The sequence below is a fragment of the Leiobunum rupestre genome, chromosome 6 (genome assembly GCF_980474605.1).
Source record: "Leiobunum rupestre chromosome 6, qqLeiRupe1.1.hap1, whole genome shotgun sequence".
Lineage (NCBI taxonomy): Eukaryota > Metazoa > Arthropoda > Arachnida > Opiliones > Sclerosomatidae > Leiobunum > Leiobunum rupestre.
This window is the reverse complement of record NC_143389.1, coordinates 44,713,028-44,740,609: the sequence shown is the minus strand read 5'-3', so window position 1 is coordinate 44,740,609 and position 27,582 is coordinate 44,713,028. Positions and strand designations below refer to the sequence as shown.

The 27,582-nt window shown below is 38.3% G+C and overlaps 1 protein-coding gene across 6 annotated transcripts in view; it reads right to left on the bottom strand.

Annotated features, from left to right (window-relative positions):
* The window catches only part of Stacl (SH3 and cysteine-rich domain-containing protein), a 152,043-nt gene that overhangs the window by 35,761 nt on the left and 88,700 nt on the right, over window positions 1-27,582 (bottom strand). For all 6 annotated transcript variants that reach the window (XM_090180018.1, XM_090180019.1, XM_090180020.1 and 3 more), the window contains exons 3-4: window positions 24,053-24,122; window positions 4,120-4,272 (exon numbers count right to left, since the gene is read on the bottom strand). In XM_090180018.1, the coding sequence (XP_090036144.1) occupies window positions 4,120-4,272; window positions 24,053-24,122 (223 nt within the window). The remainder of the gene's footprint in view (window positions 1-4,119; window positions 4,273-24,052; window positions 24,123-27,582) is intronic.

Below are 27,582 nucleotides of genomic sequence, written 5' to 3'. Positions count from 1 at the left end.
TCTCATACGATTTTCAATGGTATTAAATCCTAGTTTCAGATAATTTCATCCCCCAGTGTCGCAAAAGGGTTCAAACATCTTTTTGCTTTTCCCTTCGCTATCGCTCTATTGATAGCGACGGTCACCTCGTCATTCGGACTTCGCGCTTCTCAAGGGCATTGTCACTGCTGACAATTTTGACAACGCTAACAATGCCGGAGGTCGGGAGAGCGAGCTGACCCGTCGTTATCAATGGTGGAGTTTCAAACCCTAAATTTCGAAATGGCCGGGGAGTCGAACAACAAAAAACTACAGTTGTAAAAACGGGAGGTTGCGCGGGGTAAAAACTCCTAAAGAGGGGAGACGCGTGCGAGGGGGCGATTTTTTTTCTCATACACGTCACTGAAAACGGTCCCCGAGATCTTACCATAGGGAATACGGCCGGATAACCATTCCAAGTTAGAGGTATGAATTCCTGGTAGAATAGCTTAGCCCTAAAAAATTTGAAGAAATTAAAAAACTTACTAATAACTCATAACAATAGATTTTCGAGCAAACATAAAGACGCGATTCTCGAACCAAATAGATTTTCGAGTAAAAAACTAAATAAAACTAAATAAAATAGCCAGAAATTCCAATGATAGACCGGTTTCGTCCTATTTACCGTGTGGAAAATATAGTTTGCTATTATCGCACCGAAAAGAGAAACCAAGCCTAAACATTAAAAATTTTAAAACGCGTTGCGAAGCAACGGAGAGCCGAATAGAGGGATAGTTGTGGAGAATAATATAATATATACAAAATGTTAAGTTAATAAGAACCACCTATGGACTGCATTACAAAGAGTGATATAAGGTATCATAGTCCATAATGAAAAGGGACAAAAAAGAAATCAATTACTCCGATATTTTAAAACAGGTATTTTATCTTATTTTAACAGAAGAGACTATTGGAAGCTTTACGTTTTCAAAAAAGAATGAAGAAGGTGTTGCTTAACATTGATGCAACCATAAGCCTATCATAAGCAAAGGTCCTGACCAAATTTTTGACGATCTCATACTCGTTATTAGAGCTCGGGGAAACGGATAAATTAACAGCCAAAATTTAAATTAATCATAAAAAATCCGATTAACTGTTTATTTATGAATATTATTCACGACTATTATACAATTTCATACGCAACAAATAAGTTTTCATTCGGATAATTTTAGGATATGGATATAAAAGAAATGAACGGAAAACTTCCTAACCGAACGCCGAGCCCTACCCGTTATTAGGAGGTAGGTATTCAAAATCTGCACTTCCTAGTGGTTATGTTCTCAACTAATCATTTCCCCAAATTAATTTCGTGCGTTGCATGATGAATGCGCCAAAGGCGTGCGCGAGCGTTTTTAAACTTAGAACCATGCGGGAGAAATCTCCACCACCAGACCCATAGATATAAGAAATGTATCTAAAGATCTAGATAAATTTCGGGGCGTCTAAGCCTAACATAAAATACGGAATTGAAACCTAGCAGACACAGAGGAAGGCACGTGACCAAGAGCGCGAGCTCTCTTAGCATTTTAGTACTAAGTGTTTGACCTTTCCGCAGGCCGTAGTCTTTAGACACCATCTGTTGGTGACTTTTAGTATAATTTTTAAGCAGGAGACAATGGCTCTCGCGACGATGCGACGATTGCATGAGCTTTCTTACCGATAGATAGCGCCTTATAAGGATAGCCTGCAGAAATTACGCCTTTCTGCTAGCTGTCACCTCCGTATTCACTCCCTTTGAAATATTTTATTTAGACCTTTACGTTTCCTATATCTATGACCAGACCTTAGCATCGTAGCTAAGGCTTATTCAAAATTTTATCGCTTTCAAAGTTAAAATTAACACTTATCTTGGCAAAATAATTCATCGGAACGTAAACATAGCTATTAGAAATATGAGTTATGTTTCTGAAGGTATTTGTTTTCCAAAATTTGAGATTTAGACGCGTTTTGTGTGTCATTTATTAGCCCGAGTGTGGTTGCTCTACCAAGTAAAATAATATGTTAGATTTAGAAATTTGGAAGACGAAGATGGCGCTACTGCCCTATCATCGTACGTTAATTTTCTTCTCACAAGGACAATGCTGTTAACACGAGGCCCTATGCCAGACCATATAGGCTTATGATGCAACAAAATGAAATCACTCTCTGAACAGTACTCGATTTTTATTGAAATTAGTGTTTAATTCTGCTAGCGACTAAGTTGAAACTTCATCTACTTAGATGAGAAAACGCTATAAACATTACCTCTTTGTTGGAAGAATAATTACTGCAGATTAACAAAAAACGTTTTAAAATCTCAAAATAAGTAGCTTCAAATACGACGCTAAGGTTTACATTGGTAATTAATAATAATAGGTTAATATAATATACCTATTAAGAATAATCAAACGGGGGAAAAGTACAACACTTATCAAAAATATGTTTTATTCAAAGTTTTAAATATTTAAGGAAATATTGGAACCACATTTTGATTAAATGTTTTACCGCAATATCCAATATCTTTGAAATTAAAATGTGTATATTCTTGGAAGTACAATAGAATATGTTCAATACGTACATTCGAGTTGCAACAAAGTTAGAATTACGACAATTTAAAAGTTTAAATCATTAGTCTTCATTACTAATAATTTTCGTTCCGTAGTTCCAAAACTAGCAATAAAAATAACATTCTCCTTTCCAAATTCTAAGCATTATTACTTCCACGCCAATTATCATCCGAAAAATCGATCCTTAACGATTATAAAAATATAATTTTTTTCCACCTCTCCGTCATTACCAAAGGAGGGGTGGAAGCAAAGGGTTGAAACATTTCCTACTACCGGAATAACTGGCGAACTTATGGTAACAAAAAAAAAAGAGAAAAGGACAAGATAAAAAAGAACCAAGGTAATGGTTGGTAAATGTCAGCCGTTTTTGTACCCTTCTTATTTAGCGGGGGAGAGAGAGCCAGAGGGAGAAGATGAGGGAGGATGGTGAGAGATTTTTTTCTCTCTCGTTCGTTTGTAGAGAGATAAACGCGGATGGAGTGAAAAAAGGACAATAGCGAAAGAGTGCATAATGAGCGAGCTAGAATGGTTACTTCGAGTCTAGGTCACCTTCTCTTGGCATTACTAGTTTACGTATCGCGGCCATTCGGATCGTTTGTTTCCTTACGCGGATGAAAGTAGCGCGTGTTAAAAGGCGCTGACGACGAGAGTACAAAGGATTGTAGCTAAAGGAGAGGACATCAAGGCTATAAAGGAATTCTGGGTGAGTTGCCTGAGCTTTGGCACTCGGATCTCATTAATGTCGCCGATTCTACTCCGACTCGACAGCGCGCTGGAAGGTCTGGACCCTGGAAAGTCGGCGAGCGTATATTTATCTCTCATTTCACTTTGTCTGAACTCTATCGTGTTGAAGATGTGTCGGACTATAGCGTAGGGAGAGACCCCCTACTGAGATACGTCGTGGTTTTCTAGGTACACTTCTACCAGCCTATTTTGTTATTGAGTCGGAAGGAGAGGGATGTAATGGAAAACTCGATGGGACATTTGCTCTTTCGTTTGACGTTAAGTACGTTGAATGTACCGGGCGAAAAAAAAATGAGTATTTCTTTAAACAAGGACCCCGAGCCCATTAGCAATTTGATTATGTAAAAGACTCGCAGTTTCGAGCTCATCTGATACCGAAGCCTATACGGTAGATAGCTATAGATTCCATGCACTTCGCGTACTCTCGTAAGCGGATAATATACTATAGTCTTTTCTGCCTTCGGTACTTTAGATTCCAATGCCAGATGGCTGGCTTCGAAATAAGGGTATGAGAGCCAAGTTTAAGGTCTGGGCCGCGACAATTTTCAAAGAGTTCCAAAGTAGAAACTCGTAGATGTTTCTCGGTAGTAATTATATTATTTTATCCCGAAATAATTCTCGATCTCGTAATGGATTAATGAAAGGAATACAGCCGCTTTTATAGGTATGTCTGAGTGCGCCAAAAAGAGAAAAGGTTAACTTTAGAAATATGTTTCTCTTTTTCAATGTTACGTCGCGCGCTGTGTCTGTCTGTCCCTGAAAGAAGTTGCGAAATATTTGAAGCGGTAAATCAATCTTTTGGAAGACTGACCTTAGTGAGAAGTTCTTCCGCTTTGCCAAGTATTTTTTCGAAGCTTTCGCGCTGCAAGAATATTTTTCTCGATTGTATCTTTCGATGGAAGGTCTTCTCCAAAAGCATCACCCCGACAGTTCGGCCCATTGAGCGAGCGATGTCACCGTGCACCTATACGTCGAAAGGGAGAAAAAAAAACACGAATATCAGTCGAATGTATCAAATATAAATCGAACATTTCACGGACTCAAAAGGGCTTCTGGCTATAGTTATCACAAAGCTTCACCTTTCCCCATATACCCCGTAGTTCGATGTATTAGGGATCGATATTTAATTTTATAATCGTTAAGCGCTTCAAATGTGTTAACCAACTCGTAAAACCAATTCTGGGTCTTTTATTGCAATATTACTTACTGTATAAAGACTTAAAAGTTAAATGCCAAACATCAATTTTGGTTTTGATACCGTTCCGATATTTTTCTGATTGAATACCATTTATTTTCAACATCCTACGATAGTAGTGACAGTTTATTATTTTTCGCGGTTGGAACCCCAATCATTCTAAGAAAGGGATGTCTCAGCGGCTTGTCCTTTTAAACTCCCTTCACGGGTCATTAGCGTTTTTCAATTAATTCCTCAACGTAATATCAAAACCATGGACCACAGATGCCAGTCTGGCTATACGCGCAACCGTGGCTATTTTAAAAAATGCTCGATCGATAGGCGGCCTTCGAAAAAAATAGAAAAATCCCTTTGACGAATTATTAATCGAACTTGTCAAAGTTAAACTGAACGTCATAGGAACGAAGCTAATGCGCTGCGAGGGACTATGGAAGTCTGGCTCCGTGTATAGAAGGGCGATCGTGCGGGGGGAGATGTAGGGTTGAGCAATGTATGTTCTTTGTTACATACATTGCTAGATGACGTGAGTCGCTGTAGTTATTTAACACGCTAGTATAGAGTAGTAAGCAAACCCCCCGGAGGAATTTTTACCGACATTTTATTCCGCTTTGACAACGTTGGTAAGTTATCTTGACGAAACGCCAGCAACGCGCGGTCGAAACCTAGAAGATCCGTTATAAACTCCGGCCTCCGGGGCTTAACGTCTCTAACGTGTTAGGACCTTGTTCTCCTTTTTTCGAGGGCATTTGATAAACCAGAGGATTGAACCTCTGTTAACCGATTACAGGGGTTCCCAAAAAGGTGCACGCTATGTCGTCCTCGATTAGGCCAGTCGATGCCAAACTTTAATGAAATAAACCACTCGTAGAATTATGCCCCTATTTATCAGATAATAATTGTTATTGCGGATATTGTGACTAAATATGATTGGCGGTGTCGGTTTGCAAGTTTCAAACGGAAACTTTAAAGGTGGGGTGGCGGAAAGATTAACGGTAATAGCTGATGTGGAATGAAGGGCTTGCCACCACTCTTCTACGCAGTTTAACGAGGTCATCTTATTTAAATGCATTAAAAGTCGCTAGCTAACCAACCCTTACGAATATCACTTCATAAAATTTTGGATATTGGATAAAATTTCGGATATTGGATCAAAATTGGATCAAGTCATATCAAGAGAAGATCAAATAATTTTGATCAAGATTGGATCAAGTTACATCAGGAATGTATTCATTACAACCATGAATATCGAACTGCATTAGGTAGTCTGGCCTCAGTCATTTGGATGGGAGGGGCTTAGTTAGTATGACGTCGGTCACGGGCCACCCCTCAAAAATTGTATTGAAGGGCAACGTTTTGAAACTTGAATAGCTTTGAGTGCGAAGGCTAAGCGCAAAATTTAGTTTCTAAAATTTTAATACACATCTTTCTGATTGAACGAAAATAGGTAAGAATATTAATAATAAATTCGTTTATTTTTTATTATCAAGTAATTTGGTTAGAATACAGGTATTTTTCTAAGAATCCGGAGTAATTTTCTTCGCCGGTTAAATCGCGCAATCCCGGATACGTTTTGTGGATCGAGTTAACGACAAACGCCAGTCTTCTGATTGGCTTAAGTGATTACGTAAAACTTTAAAAGGCACTGCCCATCTTAGCCCCAGATGGTAGAAACGGTAATGATATAGTTCAATATTCATGGTTGTAATGAATACATTCATGACGATATCCAGAAAGGAATAAATAGTTTTGGATTAAATAATCTTGATCAAGAAGTCATATCCAGAAACGATCCAAGATTTTGGGATCAAATAAATCTTGACTAAGATTGTCTCAAGTTATATCAAGAAGGGATGAAATATTTTTGGATTCAATAATTCCTGATCAAGATTAGATCTCAATAATATCAAAGGAAACATTTAACACTTTTTATAACATTATTTATTTTTAATTATAAATACACTTAAGGCTATTAAGATTTTAATACAAAGAATTTTATTTGAATTAAATCTTAATAAACACTAAAATTTAAATCATTTTTGAATCAAACCTGGCATTGCTCAATATTATATTTATTAATATAAATAAAGCAATTATAATTATTATATTTAAGTAATAATTTGATCCCCGTTTGATTCAATGTGGATCAAATAATTTATATCAACATTCGATCCAGTTTGGATCAAGTAATAATTTGATCAACATTCGATCCAATTTGGATCAAGTAATAATTTGATCACCATTTGATCTGTCCAACTTTCGATCCAATTTGGATCTAGTAAAAATTTGATCCCCGTTTGATCTGTCCAAATTTTGATCCAATTTCGATCGATTAAGTTATATCAATGATAAAATACGCGAAAAAGTTGATTAGTCCATAATTAAAAGGAATAATATAGCTAAATCCTAAACAAATTTGATGAAATTAAAAAACTTACTAATAACTCGTACCAATAGGTCTTCGAGCAAACAAAAAACGCGAAACTCGGATCAAATAGATCTTCGAGTAATAAACTAAATTAACAATAAATAAAATAGCCAGAAATTCCAACGGGAGACCGGTTTCGTTCTATTTGGAACTCATCAGTACCGTGCGGGAAATCTAGGCTGTTAAATCTAAAAGAGAAACTAAGCCTAAACACTAAAAATTTCAAAACGCGTTGCGGAAAGCCGAAAAGGGGGGAGTGTGGTGGAGAATTATGGACTAATCTACTTTTTCGCGTATTTTATCATCCTTCTCACAGTCCATATGTGGTTTCTTCTAACTTAAGTTATATCAACATTTGATCCAATTTTTATCCCCCATTTCCGTATTATTATTATGTTATAGTTCATCGTACAAAATTATCGCGTAACGTTTTTTAAACAGATAGCTACGTCATCTTTTGTCGAAATAAATTATTGAAAATTTTCACTTGAACAGATAAAGCTTTAACCTTTGAGGTGAGTGAATGGTTGTCAAAGGAAATCAAACGAGATTTCAAACCGTCGACGCAACAAGTGAAATAAAAGCGAACAAAATATAGGACCATCCAACCGCGTATGAATATTAATTGGCTAATTACTTTCTCGAAGTCTCGCGAAGGTTCTCATTATTCTCGATCGAATACAAATCATTAATCACCGATTAAACTTCCACAATTAATTAAAAATATTAAATTTTATTCAAATTTCTATATTTTAATATTATATAATATAAACTGAAATTAGGTCTCAAATGAAAATCTGGAATAAACGTGATTGTTATTCCAAAAAAAATTGGTAGAATTTAAAAGATTAAAGTGAAAACTTGGTATCGATCCTTTGTTGGAGCTTCGCCACGCCATCTACGATTAGCGAATGCGATGAAAACGGTCGATAATTGTAAAGGTGAAGAAAAGCTTAGTATTCACCACATAATTATTTGCGCAAATTAATACCAGTACGGTTATTTCCATATATTAATTTTAATTTTGGCTGTAAAAACGTTTCCCGCTCAATATTTACCTCTTATAAAAGAAATGAGAGAAAACCGTAATGGATCAATAGATTAGCTCTACACCCGGGCGGTCTCATAGTGAAATGCCACCAACCATATTTTTATTTTATAAATTTTTTTATGTACATTACTATCATATCCAACCTACGTCGAAACGGCATTACAAAAAAAAACCGAGAACAGTTAACTTATCTGTTTACTTGGAATTTAGAATCTACAGTCAGTGGCGCCACCTGGACATTTAGTGATATTTCAATCGACACAAAAAAACAGTTTTTTATTAAAGGGAAAATAACGCAAAGAAAAGGGTTGAAAAATGATCATTTAAAATGTAATTTAATTTATATTATCATTTTTAATATGGGAATTAATTATTCAAATAATGAAAACCATTCTTCTATTTTTGGTTTTCCTAATTCATTGACAAAGCGCGTAGTATTTTAGCCGCTGTCATTGTCGTTTGCGTATACCACTTCACACTTTATAATATTCACCAGAGATAAGGGGGTGCGTATGCCGATAAGGGGGCCCCTGCGGGCGGGGGAAACGGGGGTGAAACGGGCCCCTGTAGTGGCCCCCATTTTGCGTACATTTTCGGCGGGTCAAAAGGTTAGGTCAATAGGTTAGATGATTTACGATGTTATACCACCTCATAAAACCTAGGTGGTAACCCCCCATTGTGGGTCAATAGGTTATCTGCCCCTATTCGACAGGAGGTGTGGACAACGATGTTATGCAAACAGCTATAAACCGTTAAATAGGGTGAAACGGGCCCCTGTAGGGGCCCCCATTTTGCGTACATTTTCGGCAGGTCAAAAGGTTAGATGATTTACGAGGTTAGATGATTTACGATGTTATAACCCATAAAACACAGGTGTTAACCCATTATAGGTCAATAGGTTATCTGCCCCTATGACGGGTGTGGACTGACACGATGTTATGCAAACAGCCTACCCGTCATAGTGAATGTCAGGCCTAGGGCACAATTCGAGTTGGTTGGTTTTCGCCGACAAACACTTTCGGGCCCCTAAGGGTTGTAAAAGGGTACCGTAAAATAGCGGGCGGTCATCGGTAAAAGTGTTTTGGAAAAAAAGAGCAGAGTGTATACAAATTATAAGGTTTATTTATATATTTTGCGAGTACGGGCTGTATGGTGTCGTTCGCGGCTGCCGGGCCTGATTTCTGGGCTTGCGCGCCAGTTCGCATCGCCCCCTTCGCCGCCAGCCGGAGGGGGGACGGGTGTGTTCGTGGTTGCTGGGCTCGGACTTTGGGTTCGCGCGATGGTTCGCTCCATACCTGTCATTTGATAACCTTATCGGGGATGGTAATTGCAGTGAATGAGAAAGTCTCTCTAGCCCTCAGCTGTGCGAGGATGGGTTCTCGGGCAGGCCCATGGTGTCGCCTTTTGTTGGGCCGTGATGGGGGCGTTTGTTTGCCATATGTGAGCCAGTTTTTATAGCTGCCGAACGTTGTTTCGCAAAGCGCATTTTTGTCCGGACCTGGTTGAGTGTTGTGGGCCGCCGTAGTGCCTAGCGGAACGGCGGGGTACAAATACATAACTTCATGTATAATACGATTTACATTGAAAATACGTCTTTGGAGATGTATTTTATTTATATCATGGTAATTACGTAGATCTTCGTAGGGTATATACCAAAGTTCACTCAAAGGGTTGAAACGAACCATCTGAAATTAGCGTTTTTACGAGCATTTTCATTAAATGTTCTACCTCGAGGCGTTTGATGGTAAGAGTTACGATTACGTCGTCGCCGTGTCCCTCGGGGGTGGTTGTGGGTCCGCCGGAGATGTATTTTTCGGATGGCGGGATATCTTGCCCCTCCAAAGCGGCGGGTGACGGACAGTTGGGATAAAATTTGTCGTGTTCCGTTTGGGGTACGTCGCCGGTTTCCCAACTGCCTAACTGTCCGTGGCAGCGGTAGCATTCGACTATGCCGTCCGAGTCTACGGCGAAAAGTCCTGCGTGGGCCAAGTCTTCCTTGTTCACGTGTACGTTGTCCCATTGCTTGAACGTTTCTAGCCGACCGGTTACGGTGCTGAGATCCTCGTGACTAGCCATCCCGATTCTCTTTGAGCTACGGAATAATATTTCTGGGTCTAAGCCACCAAAATGACGTAATCTATAAAAATGACGTAATCTATAAAAATGACGTAATCTATAAAAATGACGTAATTTAAAAATGACGTAATTTAAAAATGACGTAATTTAAAAATGACTCACTAAAGATGACGTAATCTACACCATGAAACGTAAAGATTACGTAGATGCGTTGTGGTTTTCATAAGCCAGCCGCTATGGGAAAGAGGAAGATGTCTCCGCTTAGGGTACCCAAGAAATGCTGGATATGCGCGGAAATATACCGGTCCGTGAGAGGTTTCAAACAACATTTAATGACTCATTTATCGTGTAATACAATGAAAGAAGATTCGGATCTAGCGTGTGATTGTGATGCGAGTGAATCTCTCCATTACACGGAGGCCGAGGAAATGTCAGATGATAAAATTATCGATTATCTTAACGAACTTATTGGGACATGTAATGGAATCAACCGAATCAACTACATCTAACCTGCCAGCCGAATTAAAAATGCCGACTGAAAAGGAAAAGGCTGCTCTGATTTATTTTCAAGAATATTGTAAAACTAATCAAATTCATAATATTAAAACCGCTGTAAAGAAAATGTGAATAAACGTTTTTATATTGAATACATTGTTATTTTTAAAGGTGACCGTATAAAGTAAATTTTACATTGGTAAATTGACACTTAAAATTCTAAAATACGTTTATAATATTTTTCCAACGTGGGCGAATGAATGGACACAATGAACTATTAATTACGTAATCTAAAAAATGACGCGAGCAATGAGAAATAACGAGTCGGATTTATAAGATAATAAAAATATTTATTTTTACAAAACATTTTTATAAGATGATATATTACAAAAATTATTTTTCTTTTACGAGCCAAAAAATATTATAATGCGATACAACAAAAAATTTAAAATGGACATAAATGAAATTTTTTCAACTAATACTGTAATATATGCAAATATTTCACTCGGAATCAAAATTATTGAATCCAAAAAATATTTAGCTATTCTATTATTAACCTACAGAGCTAGTCAGACTTAGGGAAGCTTGTTTTAAGCTAAGTTAAAAATGAATTTGTAAAAAAAAATTGCTTGAGCTTTTAAATTTACGATACAGAGTGGATCACATTTAATGTGATGGTTCTGAGTGAAAAATCTTCAAAAGTCAAAGTTATTGGATTGCATGAAACTTTAGTGTTTTCAAGGTGAAATTTAAGGGAAGTTACCGTTAACTATAGTTGAAAATTATCTTTTTAAGTCTGTGTTCACCTATTGAATTTGTTAGGAAGTGAAAAAATTTCATTTAGCAAGCTTTTTATTAAATTTTATTTTGAAATTTTGGTATCCACCCTGTATCATATATTTAAAAAGCTCAAGTTTTTTTCCAAATTAATTTTAAACTTATCTTCAAACAAGCTTCCCTACAAATAACTGAACCAATAAATATTTATCAACGTTATTGGTATTTTGACTCTTTGGCGCTACGGCCCATTTTGCCCGCCATTAAACTTTTTTTAAAACAAAATTCGAGAAAAATCACGCCCACCAAGCGGCGACTTCAATCGACAACGAGCGTCATTTGCGGACATTATTGCGTGATTTATATACGTCACCGATCAAAACGTAGAAGTCACCAAAGCTTCTTTAAGGGTTTTTCACGAAGACACGTCAAAAATGATATAATGGCCACGAGAAAATTTAACAACCTGTTACGTCATCATAAACGGAGTATAAATTCCCGTCGCGCGACTATACCCCGTTTTATTCATAACTAAACCCTCAGTATCGTGTCGGTGGCATGGCGAGAATGGCCATTGTCGAATTTGACTTTCTACTAGGAAAATCCGCCTCGCGCTCCGGCGGAGAGCCCCCCGACATTGTCGTGAAGGAACTAGCTATATCAACAGTATCGACCCCTCCCGCCGTTCAAGCTTGGACTTTCGAACAACCCTATCCAGTACAACAACTTCCGAACGCCATTAAAAGACAAAACGGCTGGGTGTCTAGGAACCTTCACGGTATTTGCTGGACCGCGGGGTATCTCCCCTATTATAAACTACCCGCCTGCCTTATATCAGCTGTATCGAGTGCCGATATGATTTTTACAAAAGGAGACGTAAAGTGTAAATTTTTAGCCGATTATACTGAGACCGCCATATACGATTTGGAAACTTTTGACTGTCCCCGAGCTGCGACTTTTGATACGCCCCCGCCAGTAAAATGTCTATTCCGACATCAAACTCTAAACACCCGACAACCGTGTTCTTTGGAACGAAGTCTACTTTTCGCCGACTGGATTACCCAGAACCGCGCTGAAATAGACAGCCAAATACGATGTCCATTTTAATTTTTTTTGTATCACACTATAATATTTTTTTTGACTCGTAAAAGAAAAATAATTTTTGTAATATATCATCTTATAAAATTTTTTTGTAAAAATAAATATTTTGTTATTATCTTATAAATCCGACTCGTTATTTCTCATTGCTCGCGTCATTTTTTAGATTACGTAATTAATAGTTCATTGTGTCCATTCATTCGCCCACGTTGGAAAAATATTATAAACGTATTTTAGAATTTTAAGTGTCAATTTACCAATGTAAAATTTACTTTATACGGTCACCTTTAAAAATAACAATGTATTCAATATAAAAACGTTTATTCACATTTTCTTTACAGCGGTTTTAATATTATGAATTTGATTAGTTTTACAATATTCTTGAAAATAAATCAGAGCAGCCATTTCCTTTTCAGTCGGCATTTTTAATTCGGCTGGCAGGTTAGATGTAGTTGACTCGGTTGATTCCATTGTGGCACCGCGCTTTTTACATGTCCCAATAAGTTCGTTAAGATAATCGATAATTTTATCATCTGACATTTCCTCGGCCTCCGTGTAATGGAGAGATTCACTCGCATCACAATCACACGCTAGATCCGAATCTTCTTTCATTGAATTACACGATAAATGAGTCATTAAATGTTGTTTGAAACCTCTCACGGACCGGTATATTTCCGCGCATATCCAGCATTTCTTGGGTACCCTAAGCGGAGACATCTTCCTCTTTCCCATAGCGGCTGGCTTATGAAAACCACAACGCATCTACGTAATCTTTACGTTTCATGGTGTAGATTACGTCATCTTTAGTGAGTCATTTTTAAATTACGTCATTTTTATAGATTACGTCATTTTTATAGATTACGTCATTTTTATAGATTACGTCATTTTTATAGATTACGTCATTTTGGTGGCTTAGACCCAGAAATATTATTCCGTAGCTCAAAGAGAATCGGGATGGCTAGTCACGAGGATCTCAGCACCGTAACCGGTCGGCTAGAAACGTTCAAGCAATGGGACAACGTACACGTGAACAAGGAAGACTTGGCCCACGCAGGACTTTTCGCCGTAGACTCGGACGGCATAGTCGAATGCTACCGCTGCCACGGACAGTTAGGCAGTTGGGAAACCGGCGACGTACCCCAAACGGAACACGACAAATTTTATCCCAACTGTCCGTCACCCGCCGCTTTGGAGGGGCAAGATATCCCTCCATCCGAAAAATACACATCCGGCGGACCCACAAGCACCCCCGAGGGACACGGCGACGACATAATCGTAACTCTTACCATCAAACGCCTCGAGGTAGAACATTTAATGAAAATGCTCGTAAAAACGCTAATTTCAGATGGTTCGTTTCAACCCTTTGAGTGAACTTTGGTATATACCCTACGAAGATCTACGTAATTACCATGATATAAATACAATACATTTCCAAAGACGTATTTTCAATGTAAATCGTATTATACAGCCCGTACTCGCAAAATATATAAATAAAACCTTATAATTTGTATACACTCTGCTCTTTTTTTCCAAAACACTTTTCACCCTATTTAACGGTTTATAGCTGTTTGCATAACATCGTTGTCCACACCTCCTGTCGAATAGGGGCAGATAACCTATTGACCCACAATGGGGGGTTACCACCTAGGTTTTATGAGGTGGTATAACATCGTAAATCATCTAACCTATTGACCTAACCTTTTGACCCGCCGAAAATGTACGCAAAATGGGGGCCACTACAGGGGCCCGTTTCACCCCCGTTTCACCCGCCCGCAGGGGCCCCCTTATCGGCATACGCACCCCCTTATCTCTTTCACCAGTTGCATTTGAAGAGAGAAAGAATTCCATCTTTCATTTCAAAACTATTAAATTTTGCAGAAAAAAATAGGCTTTTCGAAATTTTGGTTTGGAATTTTAAGGAATCAATATTGAAATAATTTTTTTTAAATGGTCTACAAAGGTTATCTATTGCATCAGGTTTTTTTGGAAGCTCAGCTGTTGTTGGACGAATCTTTTTCAATTTGTTATACGCAAATTCAGGCCCTCAAATTTTCACGCTGCAATTGGAACAATTATTTACAAAAATACTAAAATACGTATTTTTCAAGATATCATAATAAATAAATTAATATTAAAAATTTCTAAATGAATTAACAGAAAATTGGTATTATAAAAATGTTATAATTTATTAAAATTTATATTTTTTAAACTTTATAATATACTAAATTATTAAAATCACTAAAATTAATTTAGTAATTTATTAAAATTCTTATTAAAAATAGCAGTAATTTAGTTTTTTAAAATGAATAAATTAGTCATCTGAAAGAATTATTTTTTGAAAAAAAATATAAATTAGTGATTTACTTAAAAATGAAAAAATAGCATTAACTAAATCAGTTAATTAATAATTTGCTTATAATTTCTTTGTATAAATTACGTAATTATAAATTCGCTTATTTAGTTAACTTATTGGTAATTTATTTGTATATATTACAAATTTGCTTATTTAGTTAACTTATTGGTAATTTATTTGTATATATTACAAATTTGCTAATTTAGTTAACGTTTTGGTAATTTATTTGTATATATTACAAATTTGCTTATTTAGTTAACGTATTGGTAATTTATTTGTATATATTACAAATTTGCTTATTTAGTTAACTTATTGGTAATTTATTTATATTTATTACATAATTTTAAATTTGCTTATTTGTAACTAACATAATTATAAATTTGCTTATTTGTAACTAACATAATTATAAATTTGCTTATTTGTAACTAACATAATTATAAATTTGCTTATTTGTAACTAACATAATTATAAATTTGCTTATTTGTAACTAACATAATTATAAATTTGCTTATTTGTAAATAACTTAATTATAAATTTCCTTATTTGTAAATACTTTAATTATAAATTTCCTTATTTGTAAATTACATAATTATAAATTTGCTTATTTGTAAATTACATAATTATAAATTTGCTTATTTGTAAATTACATAATTATAAATTTGCTTATTTGTAAATTACATAATTATAAATTTGCTTATTTGTAAATTACATAATTATAAATTTGCTTATTTGTAAATTACATAATTATAAATTTGCTTATTTGTAAATTACATAATTATAAATTTGCTTATTTGTAAATTACATAATTATGAATTTCCTTATTTTTAAATTACATAATTATAAATTTCCTTATTTGTAAATTACATAATTATAAATTTGCTTAATTAGTATTTTGGTAATTACATAATTATAAATTTGCTTAATTAGTATTTTGGTAATTACTCAATGAAGTAATTTGATTAATTATTAAATCAGTTTAAATAAATAATAAATTTAATAAATACTAAAATCAGAGTTTGAGTAAATAGTATATTTCACAAATACTAAATTATCAGTTAGAATAATTAATAAATATCACTTTATACTAAATTATTAATTTGATTTATTTGTAAACATGATTATTAAATCACCAATTTTCTTAATTATTACTATATATTTGGAAAATCTAATTAAATGTTCATGGATAAATTAGAATACACTGCTATAATATTATTTCGAAATGATTCCAGAAGCGCTGTATTATTTATTCAGAAATTCAGCAACAGGGCTTCGCATTTTACATTTCTCCAAACAGGCCTAAGGCCTCGCAAACTTGAAAAACAGGATTACGGAACGAATATAATACACGCCAGAGAATGAGAGACGCTGAATAATTTCTCGCAGGAAGAAAATAGCTTATTTCATCCTGCTTTATCCGCCTATACAATGTATAGGATAATAGGATTGTATTATAAACAAAAGATTTTATTTTCAATTTCGAAATGTAAACGTATGACGCAGAAAGCGGTTAAAACGATTTTAATATTACGAATTATTTATTTTCCAGATAGAATCGGGAGATTTTTTGAAAAGTATCCCGTAAAACGTAATGCCACCGCAAGAAATATAAAGGATCAAATATACAAGCCTTAGTTATTGAAAGGAAAGGGGAAAAAATGCTTCTATCAGCATTATTTGGCGGCTTACTTTAAGTCGATACTTTGCGGGCCTGTACCTTGTCCCGAGGTTAGATCAAAGGAAGAGTGCTGACTCTCCTAAATTATAATCCTCATTATGGGCGGCGCCTTAGAATTAAGTAACGGGGTGGTCTTAACACCCTTGATACTTTCATTTTTCGAGAGAGAATACTCGCCAAATCCGCTTACACCTTAAAGTATCTTGGCAGCCTGTGTGACGAGAATAAGAGCTAGACTAATACGGCGAATTGACTGTTGATTGGCCGGAAAGAAAAATTAAGAGAAAGACATTACGCGGTAGATGGCGATAGTCTATATCGAAGCATCTGCCGTTAAATTACCGCTTATTTAACATTAAGGCCCTCTGGTGACGTTATGTTACACTTTCAAGAGCATAAAGTGTCAACTATGTTTGTCCACTTTATTATTATACGAGATAGTTTTGTTCATCGCCGTTCGCGTCTTCAGGCCATATAAATACCGGAAAACCTGCACTTTAGGTGACGTCATTTTGGCGGGAAAAGATAAAAAATCGTCTGCTTCGGATTGCTTCCCACGGCTAATATGCTCTTAAAGGTGTTATTCTGCCTTTTCTCACGCCGGGAGTAGTGGCGTACTCCTATAATCCCAAGCGTCTGGGAGGCAGAGTTTGTGGATGGCCGTGTGAGGACGACTACCAATCCACCAACGATCGGACTGAATTGTAACACACGTTACAATCCCGAATAAAAAAAAATTACAAAGTCACCTTCCAAACCCCAACCAATATCTGAGATGGGTTGCGAAGTGGTTAGCACTCTCGCCTTCCATACAGTGGCATAGCTGGGAACTCAGAGGCCCCCCCCCGCAAAAATCTCTATGAGGCCCCCCTTTTTAATTTTTTTATGGTTAGTGGGGCCCACCCGAAGCTCGAGGCCCCCCCGCAAAAATCTCTATGAGGCCCCCCTTTTTAATTTTTTTATGGTTAGCGGGGCCCCCCGCACCGTGGGCCCTGCGGACCATCAGCTACGCCACTGCTTCCATAAACAATTGCTGAGTTTAACGGTAATAGGAAGTGTAGGGAGCTGTTTGTTCGCGTGTTTAAGGGATTGCTACCACCCTCCCAAGCTATTTAACCCGGTAACTGGTAATAGTTGACTTTGACCTGTGTGGTATAATGCTTTCTCCCGCAGATGACTCGGAGCTAAACTATTTTCTTTGACATTTAACTAGTTTATTTTTGTATTTTGATAAAGCATATGGATGAATTCATAAGGTATATAGTAGGAGGGTCGATAGCAAAGGTGTAAGTGTTTCACCCCTGTTGATCCAATTCGGGGGTTTGAACCCCCCAAACCACCCTTTAAATTCCCCCTTTGCCAGCAGAAGCGTAGCCGAAGCTAACCTTTTTAATAAAAACAAAAGCGTTCATTTAGAATGTCGTCTATTCTCCCCTTAATACTATAAATGAATTAGGTAAATAAGTAAACGATCTCCAAATTATAGGCTAAGGTAGCTGTATGCGGATTCACTGAGGGCGGGCCCGGGTTTAAACAATAATTTCAGGCCCCAAGACAGCCGTTATTACTAGTAATTACTGTACATTTGTGTTCGGTTGTACACATCGTAATTTTGTATAGTACATCTACCTATATTCGTTTTCAAATGTTTATATAGCGCACGCGCGCGTGAAAGTGAGTTTTTGGTTGCTGTTAAAAAAGGTGTTATTTTTGCGCGTGTAAAAATAAATTAACGGCCAGTTCTGTTTTGAAATAAGAGGAAAAAGGTTTACCGGTTTTTATGTCGGAAAAGTTCGCGTCTTTTATTTCGCTGTTCACGACATTTTTTGGTCCGTCGAGCCGGATACATTCGTCAACTTGATTATGTTCCTCAACTAATCATCGAATCAGCTATCTTTCCGTGAGAGACAGTGAAAATTAGCGTGGATTCTCCGTTGGAAACCGTTTAAACCATCGATCATATCCCGATCGTAAACGAATCAACATAAGTCATCATGGATGTTCTGGTGAGGAGAAGAGCAGCTATCAAGGGACAGATCACCAGGATTGAAAATGCGGTGGGTCAAACAGCAACGAATCTATCTGACGTCGCCTTGAAGCTGTATGTAGACAAGGTGGAAAAACTTTCGAAAGACTTGGATGAGGTTCACGATGCCGTAGTTGCAAATATCGATCCCGACGACGACGATTTCGCGGATCACGAAGATGAATACAACCCCCTAATCGCTCGACTCGAAGATCTGACAATCCTACTCGTCACTGAATCGAATGAAAGAGCAGCAAACATTCCAGTGAGACAAGTCAGACCAGCTAGTGATGTACGTTTACCGAAGCTGGAACTTCCATCATTCAGCGGTGGTTACGTCGATTGGCTTCCATTTCACGATCTCTTCACGGGCACCGTACACAACAACGAATCGCTCACCGGAGCTCAGAAGTTTCAGTATTTGAAGTCATCATTACGAAACGAAGCAGCGCTCCTCGTTCAATCTATTCCGGTAACTGACGCTAACTATCTGGAGGCTTGGGATATCTTAAACAATCGGTTCAACAATACCCGGGAAATCATCGATGCACACGTAAAACGTCTCTTCAGTCAAACTAACGTCATCCAAGAATCTTCATCCGCTTTACGAACGCTCATCGATACCACCGCCGAATGCATAAGGGCGCTCAAGGTTCTCAAAGAACCAGTACAACATTGGGACTCCATACTACTTCATCTTGTAAAGGAAAAACTGGATTCAGAATCTCGCCGACAATGGGAACTTTCCCTGAGGGGGACCGAAAGACCAACTTTCGAGGATCTCGTTACATTTCTTGAACAACGGGCCAGAGCCTTAGCAGCAGCTCCGCCTACAACTACTGCAATCAAGTCGAAGCCTCCATTACATCAGAGACCGAGTACAAAGGCTCATCATGGTGCTCTGAGTGAGACGTGTCACTTTTGCAACGAAACACACTCTGTATACAAATGTACCAATTTTCTGAATGCATTTTCGGACGAGCGTTGGAACATGGTCAAGAGGAGTGCCATGTGTTTCAATTGCTTACGAACCGGTCATCAAAGCAATGACTGCAAATCTGGTCATTGTAGGAAATGCAACGCACGACATAACACACTTCTACATCAAGAGAAGGAATTAACGAAGACGAAGGCAACCTCCGGTGTAGTTTCATGTCCATCTCGTGAAATAATTGGATCAACCCAAGTTATCTTGGCAACCGCAATGGTTCAAGTCAAGGGACTTGACGAGCAACTTTATCCAGCCCGAGCGCTTCTGGACTCGGGTTCTCAAGCCAGTTTCATCACGGAACAATTCACGAGGAAACTAAGATTGAAGCGAACACGTTTCAACGTCTCAGTTGACGGAATTGGAGCAACCGGAATGAACACCTCTCAAGGCAGTGTCATGGTGAATATTCAGTCAAATATCATTAACACGTCGGAGGTCATCGTCGAGGCAATCGTCCTGAAAAAGGTCACGGATTATTTACCTAACAGTCCGTTCGATCCTGGAAATTGTCTACACTTGAAAGGCTTAACACTTGCTGATCCAACTTTTCATAGCCCTGGACAAGTGGATATTTTACTAGGTGCTGACGTGTATCTAGAGCTCTTACAAGATGGCATTTGCAAGGGGAAAGAAGGTCTTCCAGGTGCCTTTAATACTCTTTTCGGATGGGCAGTTTCCGGTCCATTGCTGATGTCCGGAAGAAGTTCGAAAATAAAGGTCCACCATTGTACATTGGAAGCAGATTTGAAACATCTTTGGGAGCTAGAAGACATCCAGCCTCGAAGAATACTATCTCCAACAGAAATTCAATGTGAAAAGAACTTTGAAGAATCACATACACGTGACTCTACAGGAAGATTCACTGTACGATTACCAAAGATAAACGATGCACCAAAACTTGGAGATTCTAAACAAATGGCAATCCGTCGATTCTCTCACTTAGAACGACGTCTACGTGTTAACCCGAATCTCTATGAGGAGTACCGCAAGTTCATGGGGGAATACATTGCCCTTGGACATATGGAACTCATTCCCTCGAATGAAATAAAAATCGAAACCAATCCATCTTACTACGTGCCTCATCATGCGGTATTCAAAGAAGACAGTACCACCACGAGAGTTCGTGTGGTGTTCGACGCCTCTGCCAAATCTACAACTGGAGTTTCCCTAAACGATCATCTGCTAGTGGGGCCAAAACTTCAAGATGATTTGGTCAACCTCCTTATTCGCTTTCGTCAACATCGCATTGTAATGAAAGCAGACCTTGCCAAAATGTTTCGTCAAATTAGAGTACATCCAGACGACTCCGATCTTCAAAGAATTGTTTGGCGAAACAACTCACACGAACCCTTGCTCGAATACCGTTTGCTAACGGTTACATATGGAACCGCATCAGCGCCATACCTAGCAACTAAAGTCTTGAAGCAACTCGGCCATGACGTGAAAGAGACACTTCCGTTGGCATCTTCGGCTTTACAAAATGACTTCTACATGGACGATCTAATGACAGGCGACGAAACGATTGAGAACGTTTTAAGACTTCAGTCAGAAATCATTCAAGCTACATCTCAAGCAGGATTTGAAATAAGGAAATGGGCGTCGAATGAAGCTGCATTATTGGATACACTACCAGCCAACATGAAGGATTTACAAAAGCCACTATGCATCGAGAACGACGAATCAGTCAAGACTCTCGGCCTATATTGGACTCCTTCGGCTGATAATTTCTCGTTTATGGTTACTTCTCCAGCGTCAAGAAGTTCAATCACTAAACGTACGATTCTTTCGGATACAGCAAGGATATTCGATCCTCTGGGACTGTTGGCACCAGTAACCGTTCGAGCGAAACTGATGTTACAGGAAATGTGGCAGCTAAAATTGAATTGGGATGAGCAACTTCCCCAACCACTTCAAGCTAAATGGAGGTCGTTTCGAACCGATTTACCAGAAATTGAAAACATTACGGTTCAACGGCACATTTCGCAAGCTAATGCTACAGACATTAGCCTGCATGGATTTTGTGACGCATCGGAGAAAGCGTACGCAGCTGCCGTATACCTGAAGACGGTGAATAACAACGGACAAATCAAAATACAACTGATCGCTGCGAAAACAAGAGTCGCTCCGCTCAAACAAATCACACTTCCGAGACTGGAATTATCTGGTGCATTACTTTTGGCTTCTCTGATTCAACTGATCAGGGAGTCATTGAGATTGGATATAGCTGATGTTCATTGCTGGTCGGACTCAACAATCGTCCTAGCTTGGTTGAAAGCTCCACCGCAACGTTGGAAAACGTTCGTAGCCAATCGAGTGTCAGAAATCCACGAGAAACTACCGAGAGCGCAATGGCATCACATTTCAGGAGATATCAACCCTGCAGATTGCGCTTCTCGAGGAATATCCGCTAGCGAACTGGGAAATCATGGTCTCTGGTGGCATGGACCGCAGTGCCTTATTTTCGCCGCAACAACGCAAGAACTACATGAACTCTCAGAGCCAAATGAATGTTTATCCGAGGAAAGATGAAGTATTTCTTTAGTAACACATCATCAAATGGATTTCACGCTCCTTTCCAAATTTTCAGCGCTTAAAAAACTCATTCATATCACCGCCTACATTCTACGTTTTGTCTTCAATTCGCGAAATGCGACAGAATTGAGGATTACTGGACCTTTATCGAAGGAAGAGAACGAAAAGGCACTATCCCATTGGATTCGGGTCGTCCAAAGCAACAGTTTTAACGAAGAGATAGCTTGCCTTAAACAAAACAAGGAATTACCACGGAAAAGTAAAATCCTTTCGATGCGTCCGTACATCGATCAAGATGGGATTCTTAGAGTTGGTGGCAGACTTTGCCACTCCAACTTACCATACGAACAAAGGCATCCGGCACTGTTACCGAGACAGAGCAAATTAACAGAACTTCTAATACAACACGAGCACGAGAAACATTTTCACGGAGGTGCTCAACTACTAACTTCTGTCTTACAGAAACGTTATTGGATCGTCGGTCTTCGTGATGCCATACGTTTCCATATCAGAAGATGTGTTTCATGTGTACGACAGCAGGCAGTCACTGTAAAGCAACTTATGGGCGATTTACCACCAGCGAGAGTAAATCCTGCTCGGCCATTTTTGAAGTGTGGAGTCGACTACGCAGGACCATTTACCCTTAAACTAATGAAGGGACGAAGTCACTTCAGGTTTAAGGGATACATTGCCGTCTTCGCTTGCTTTACCACAAGATCAATTCATCTTGAACTTTTCAGTGACATGACCACCGAAGCATTTCTGGCAGCATTGAAACGCTTTGTTGCTCGACGAGGAAAATGCGCCGACATTTACAGCGACTGTGGAACCAACTTTACAGGAGCCGATCGAGAGATGAAAACATTCATCAAATTCATAGTCTCTACAAACAACAACGATCAAGTATCACGATGGCTCGCAGACGAAGGAATTAATTGGCACTTCAACCCGCCTGCAGCACCACATTTTGGAGGCCTCTGGGAAGCCGGGGTGAAGTCCGTCAAGTATCATCTGAAACGAGTTCTTGGCACCATGGTTCTAAACTTTGAAGAAATGCAAACGCTTCTTTGCCAAATCGAAGCTTGCTTAAATTCACGTCCTTTAACGGCGTTAAGCTCGGATCCAAACGACTTCAATGCGTTGACACCTGGACATTTCCTAATCGGAGATGCGCTCACCGCAATACCCGAACCCGATCTCACTTCTGAAAACGTCAACCGCCTGTCACGTTGGCAATTGGGCCAACAAGTACTGCAGCACTTTTGGAACCGTTGGCGAAATGAATTCCTCTCTCGCCTTCAACAACGTCCAAAGTGGACTACACCAAAACCGAATCTACGAGTCGGCGACTTGGTCTTGCTCAAAGATGAAGATTTACCTCCAACCAAGTGGAGAATGGCAAGAATCACTGAACTTCATCCAGGACAAGACAATCAAGTTCGCGTCGTAACTGTCAGAACCTCTGACAAATCACTGAAAAGACCCGTAGTTAAATTATGCCAGTTACCACTAGACTGATTTTAATTGTATTCAAACTGTTTACTAAGGGTTATTTATGTATGCAAATGTAACTTTTCGGACTTTTACTATCTCATTTGAAATTCGTTATTTCAAGGCGGGCGGAATGTTCGGTTGTACACATCGTAATTTTGTATAGTACATCTACCTATATTCGTTTTCAAATGTTTATATAGCACACGCGCGCGTGAAAGTGAGTTTTTGGTTGCTGTTAAAAAAGGTGTTATTTTTGCGCGTGTAAAAATAAATTAACGGCCAGTTCTGTTTCGAAATAAGAGGAAAAAGGTTTACCGGTTTTTATGTCGGAAAAGTTCGCGTCTTTTATTTCGCTGTTCACGACAATTTGCTTATAGAAACCTATGAGGAGGGTACCTCGCTTGTTCAAAACCAGGCCCTCCAAGCTTCACGGGCCCCTGGAATTCTTACCGGCTTAACCTTTTTTTATCTCCTCGGGCTTGGCTATATGGTATCGTCTGGAAAAACGGATGATGGGAAACTAAACCGTATTGCGCTAGAAATCTCTGATATTTACCTGAGAATCAACTTCGATCTCTTGCAACAGCACCTCCCATGTTGTAAACAGACTGTTTGGATAAGGCGGTCTGCAAAGAAACGGAAAGACAGATGATTGAAAAAAAGGAACCAGAAACGCGAATGTACAGCGTTTGGTCCGAAGAGATCCGCCAACGGGATTACAAGAAGGGCCGTGGCTTAATTAACGATAGATTAGATATCGGAAATAACACACTCGGTAAGCTTTACTGAACGAACCTGTTGGAGCAACGTACAAAGTTAAGTAGCGAAAATACGGGATTGTATACTTCGAACACGCTCTATTTATCCTCTCATTGGGGAAAGGGCTTAACCGGGAAATTGCTCCGCGTCTTAGGAACGTATCAATCCCGCCTTTCACCCGGCTCGACTGTCGTCCCATTTCTACGCGTTACGAAAATGCGTAGTAAGGCTAGGCGCTCACTGCTCTTCGTAACGTCTCCGTCCTACCTTTTACAAGCCTTTGCTTCGTAACGGAGACAATGCCTCGTGGAAGGCAGGACGGATACGAAACCGAGAGCCAGTGGGCACCTAGCTTAACGCCACCTTTTACTGGCATCTCCGGAATGGAATTAACGGCCGCTAGGCAAAATCAATCATATATTTCCAATATTTCGAATTAAGGACTCATTAGAGCCTTGGAATGCTTCGGAATTGCTAGCTGTTTTAGTGAGCGAGCACCACGAACCCTCGAAAGCCAGGTTCGCGTTGCGCCTTCTTAACTAGGCTTCAGTATAGAATGACGCTTACTTTTGTCTAAGAATTGCAGGCGTCGTCTATAACGTGAAAGCCTATCCGCGTTCCAATTCAATTGTGCAAATTAACATGGTCCATTTGGGCTATATGGTTTCGGATGGAGAAATGAATGGTTTCATGAACTTGGATTTGATTTTCGAACAGATATAAATCAAAGGGGATATTGAGGGTTTGGGAAAAAGCATAAATGAAAGAGTAATTTTCCATCCTAATTGATTATGTGGGATACGTAGGGATATTGGTATAGGTGTGGGGATAAGTGTGATGTCAAATTATTAAACGTGTGGGAATATTGCTTATTATCTATAGCAACGATGTCAAAATATAGCCTTTGCCTATCCCTTTCGAAAATCCTTCATCAAATTTGATTCCAAAAACATGTATATATATATATATATATATATATATATATATATATATATATATATCATTAGATCAGAAATGGATTGAAACTGGATTTGTCTTGATTTAAGTTGGATCTGGACATTTGATCAAATCATATTTTCGAACAGACTACGTGTAGAACACACTGTTCCCACACGTCAAAGAATTAATATTGTTAGGGAGCTTCACAGTGTATTATTTAATTTTAATTTTATCCGTTTATAGATCGTTCGGATTAAAGGGATATGCCGCGTGATATTAATTTGATTAGTTATTTATTCACTGAGCTGTAATTCAATTTGGTTAAATAATTTCCTGGTGGTCGCGTACGTGGATCCAAAATCTAAATATAAAATTTAATTTCATTGGAAGCCTCGGGTTCAATTTATCTCTAGACGCTTCTATATGTCCCTCTTTTAATTAAAGTTCCCTGAAATGACGGGACCGGTACGCTATAACACTCGGAGACTATAGCTAACAAAATATTATGTATTGAAAAATGTCGAAGAAAGCAGTTTCTGCTTTAGATAAAAATTGAGGAATTGACATATTTAAATATTAGACGACGCGCGTAAACAAACTTAATCTGAATTTTTTTTCTTCTTCTGACAATGTCTGTTTGACGTTCCCGGAATACGGGTTGGTTGTTACTGAGGCCGGCAAAATGAATTAAGGTTAAGAAAGTACGGATATAAACACGAAAATATTTATCCAAGTCATGTCCCGAAGTAAAAGCGTACAATTTATTATGATAAACTTGGAGGGGAACATTTTTATTTGAGCTTGAAGCAATTTCGTTGGAGGTCTCGTCTCACCTTGTTTAAAAAAACTGGCCTTCCGAGGGGCGCATTTAAAATACCTGGAAAGAACGGAGGCAGTCAATCCGCCTGATAATAAAAGATAGAGAAACAGCTTCCCTTCTCTTCTCTCGGATAAAGGCGCGTGAGAGGAATACGACGCGAAAGACGCGGCACCCCTGTCAATCCCTCCGTTCGGAGCGTCTCCGGACTATTCCCCGGAAGAAAATATAAAGGAGTCTTTCGTCTGCTTTACCGCTTTCTACGAAACCTCGCGCGAATAGATTCCGTGTCCCTAATATAATTGGAAGCCAAGCAGATTTTCTTCGCAAAGAAGGATTACGGAGAAGAATGAAAAGAATGGCAGAGAGCCTTCTCTGCCCGACACGCTGCGTGACGTTTTGCTCTTTCCTCGACGCAAAAACTCAACACTTTACTCTCTTTGATCGATCACGTCAAAGCGTCTAAATTCATCTAAACTAACGCGATATTTTATTTCGCACGCTTTGAACGTATACAGTTACAGTTCTCCTTTGTCTATTCGCGATCGAAATCTATCACTACGCCCTCTTTCGGTGGCGGGTAAAACACTGAAAAGTAGCGTACCGGCAGAATTTATGTTAGTAGAAGCTAATAAATTTAGGGTTAAGATTGAAGTGAATGGAGGAATCTACAGCTACAAAAGGTTCATATTTATAATAGGTTAATTTACATTTAAAAATTATCTTATATTATATTTAATTATATTAAATTGTAATGCAAACTCTAGAATTGGACCAAATCACCGACGACCAAATTTCTAAAACTAGGTCATAAAGACGACAACGTGTGAAAATATATTTATTTTTCTTTGCATTTAATGGTTTTCTTATTACTATGAAACACAAAGCAGCATCGACTCCCATATTGTTTTTCTCTATTTCGGCTATAGCAGACAATACACCGAGGGCGACAAATAAAGAGTGGTAAGAAACCTTCGACGCCGCAGCGCCCCCACCTAGACTCATTCAATAAATATCTAATATTACGTATAGATATTGAAAATTAGTTTGCCAAACTTTGAAATTGAGAAGAGCGCTCTTTTTCATTGTGTAAGTGGAATCAGCATATTTATGCTACTGAGAACGTAAGAGAACATCTATCTTACAGGTCCACTAATATTATCTTCCACACGAACTCCTTTCTAAAACGAAAACCCTCCATTTTTCCCAATTCCATAGCGCCATCTAGTCCTACGAACGATTTATTTATTTTTCGAGAAAATGCGTATATAATAGTCGCTTAAATAAAATATCTTCAAAGGAAATCGCCCAGAAGTAATAAACCGGAGAGCCAGGACCTGCAAGTTAGTGTTTATATAGTGCTTGTTTAAATAATGGAAACTTTTCACCTGTACGGTATGCAACAAGTGTTGCCTTTTAACCAGGTAACTTTTTTTCACATATTACGGCTTAGAAAAACACGACGCTCTCCACAGGTTAAAGCTATTGTACAGTCCCGGACAAAAGTTTCTGGACACTTTGTTTTTCAAATATATTTAAGACTACTTATAGTAGAAAGTCGAATTATACCT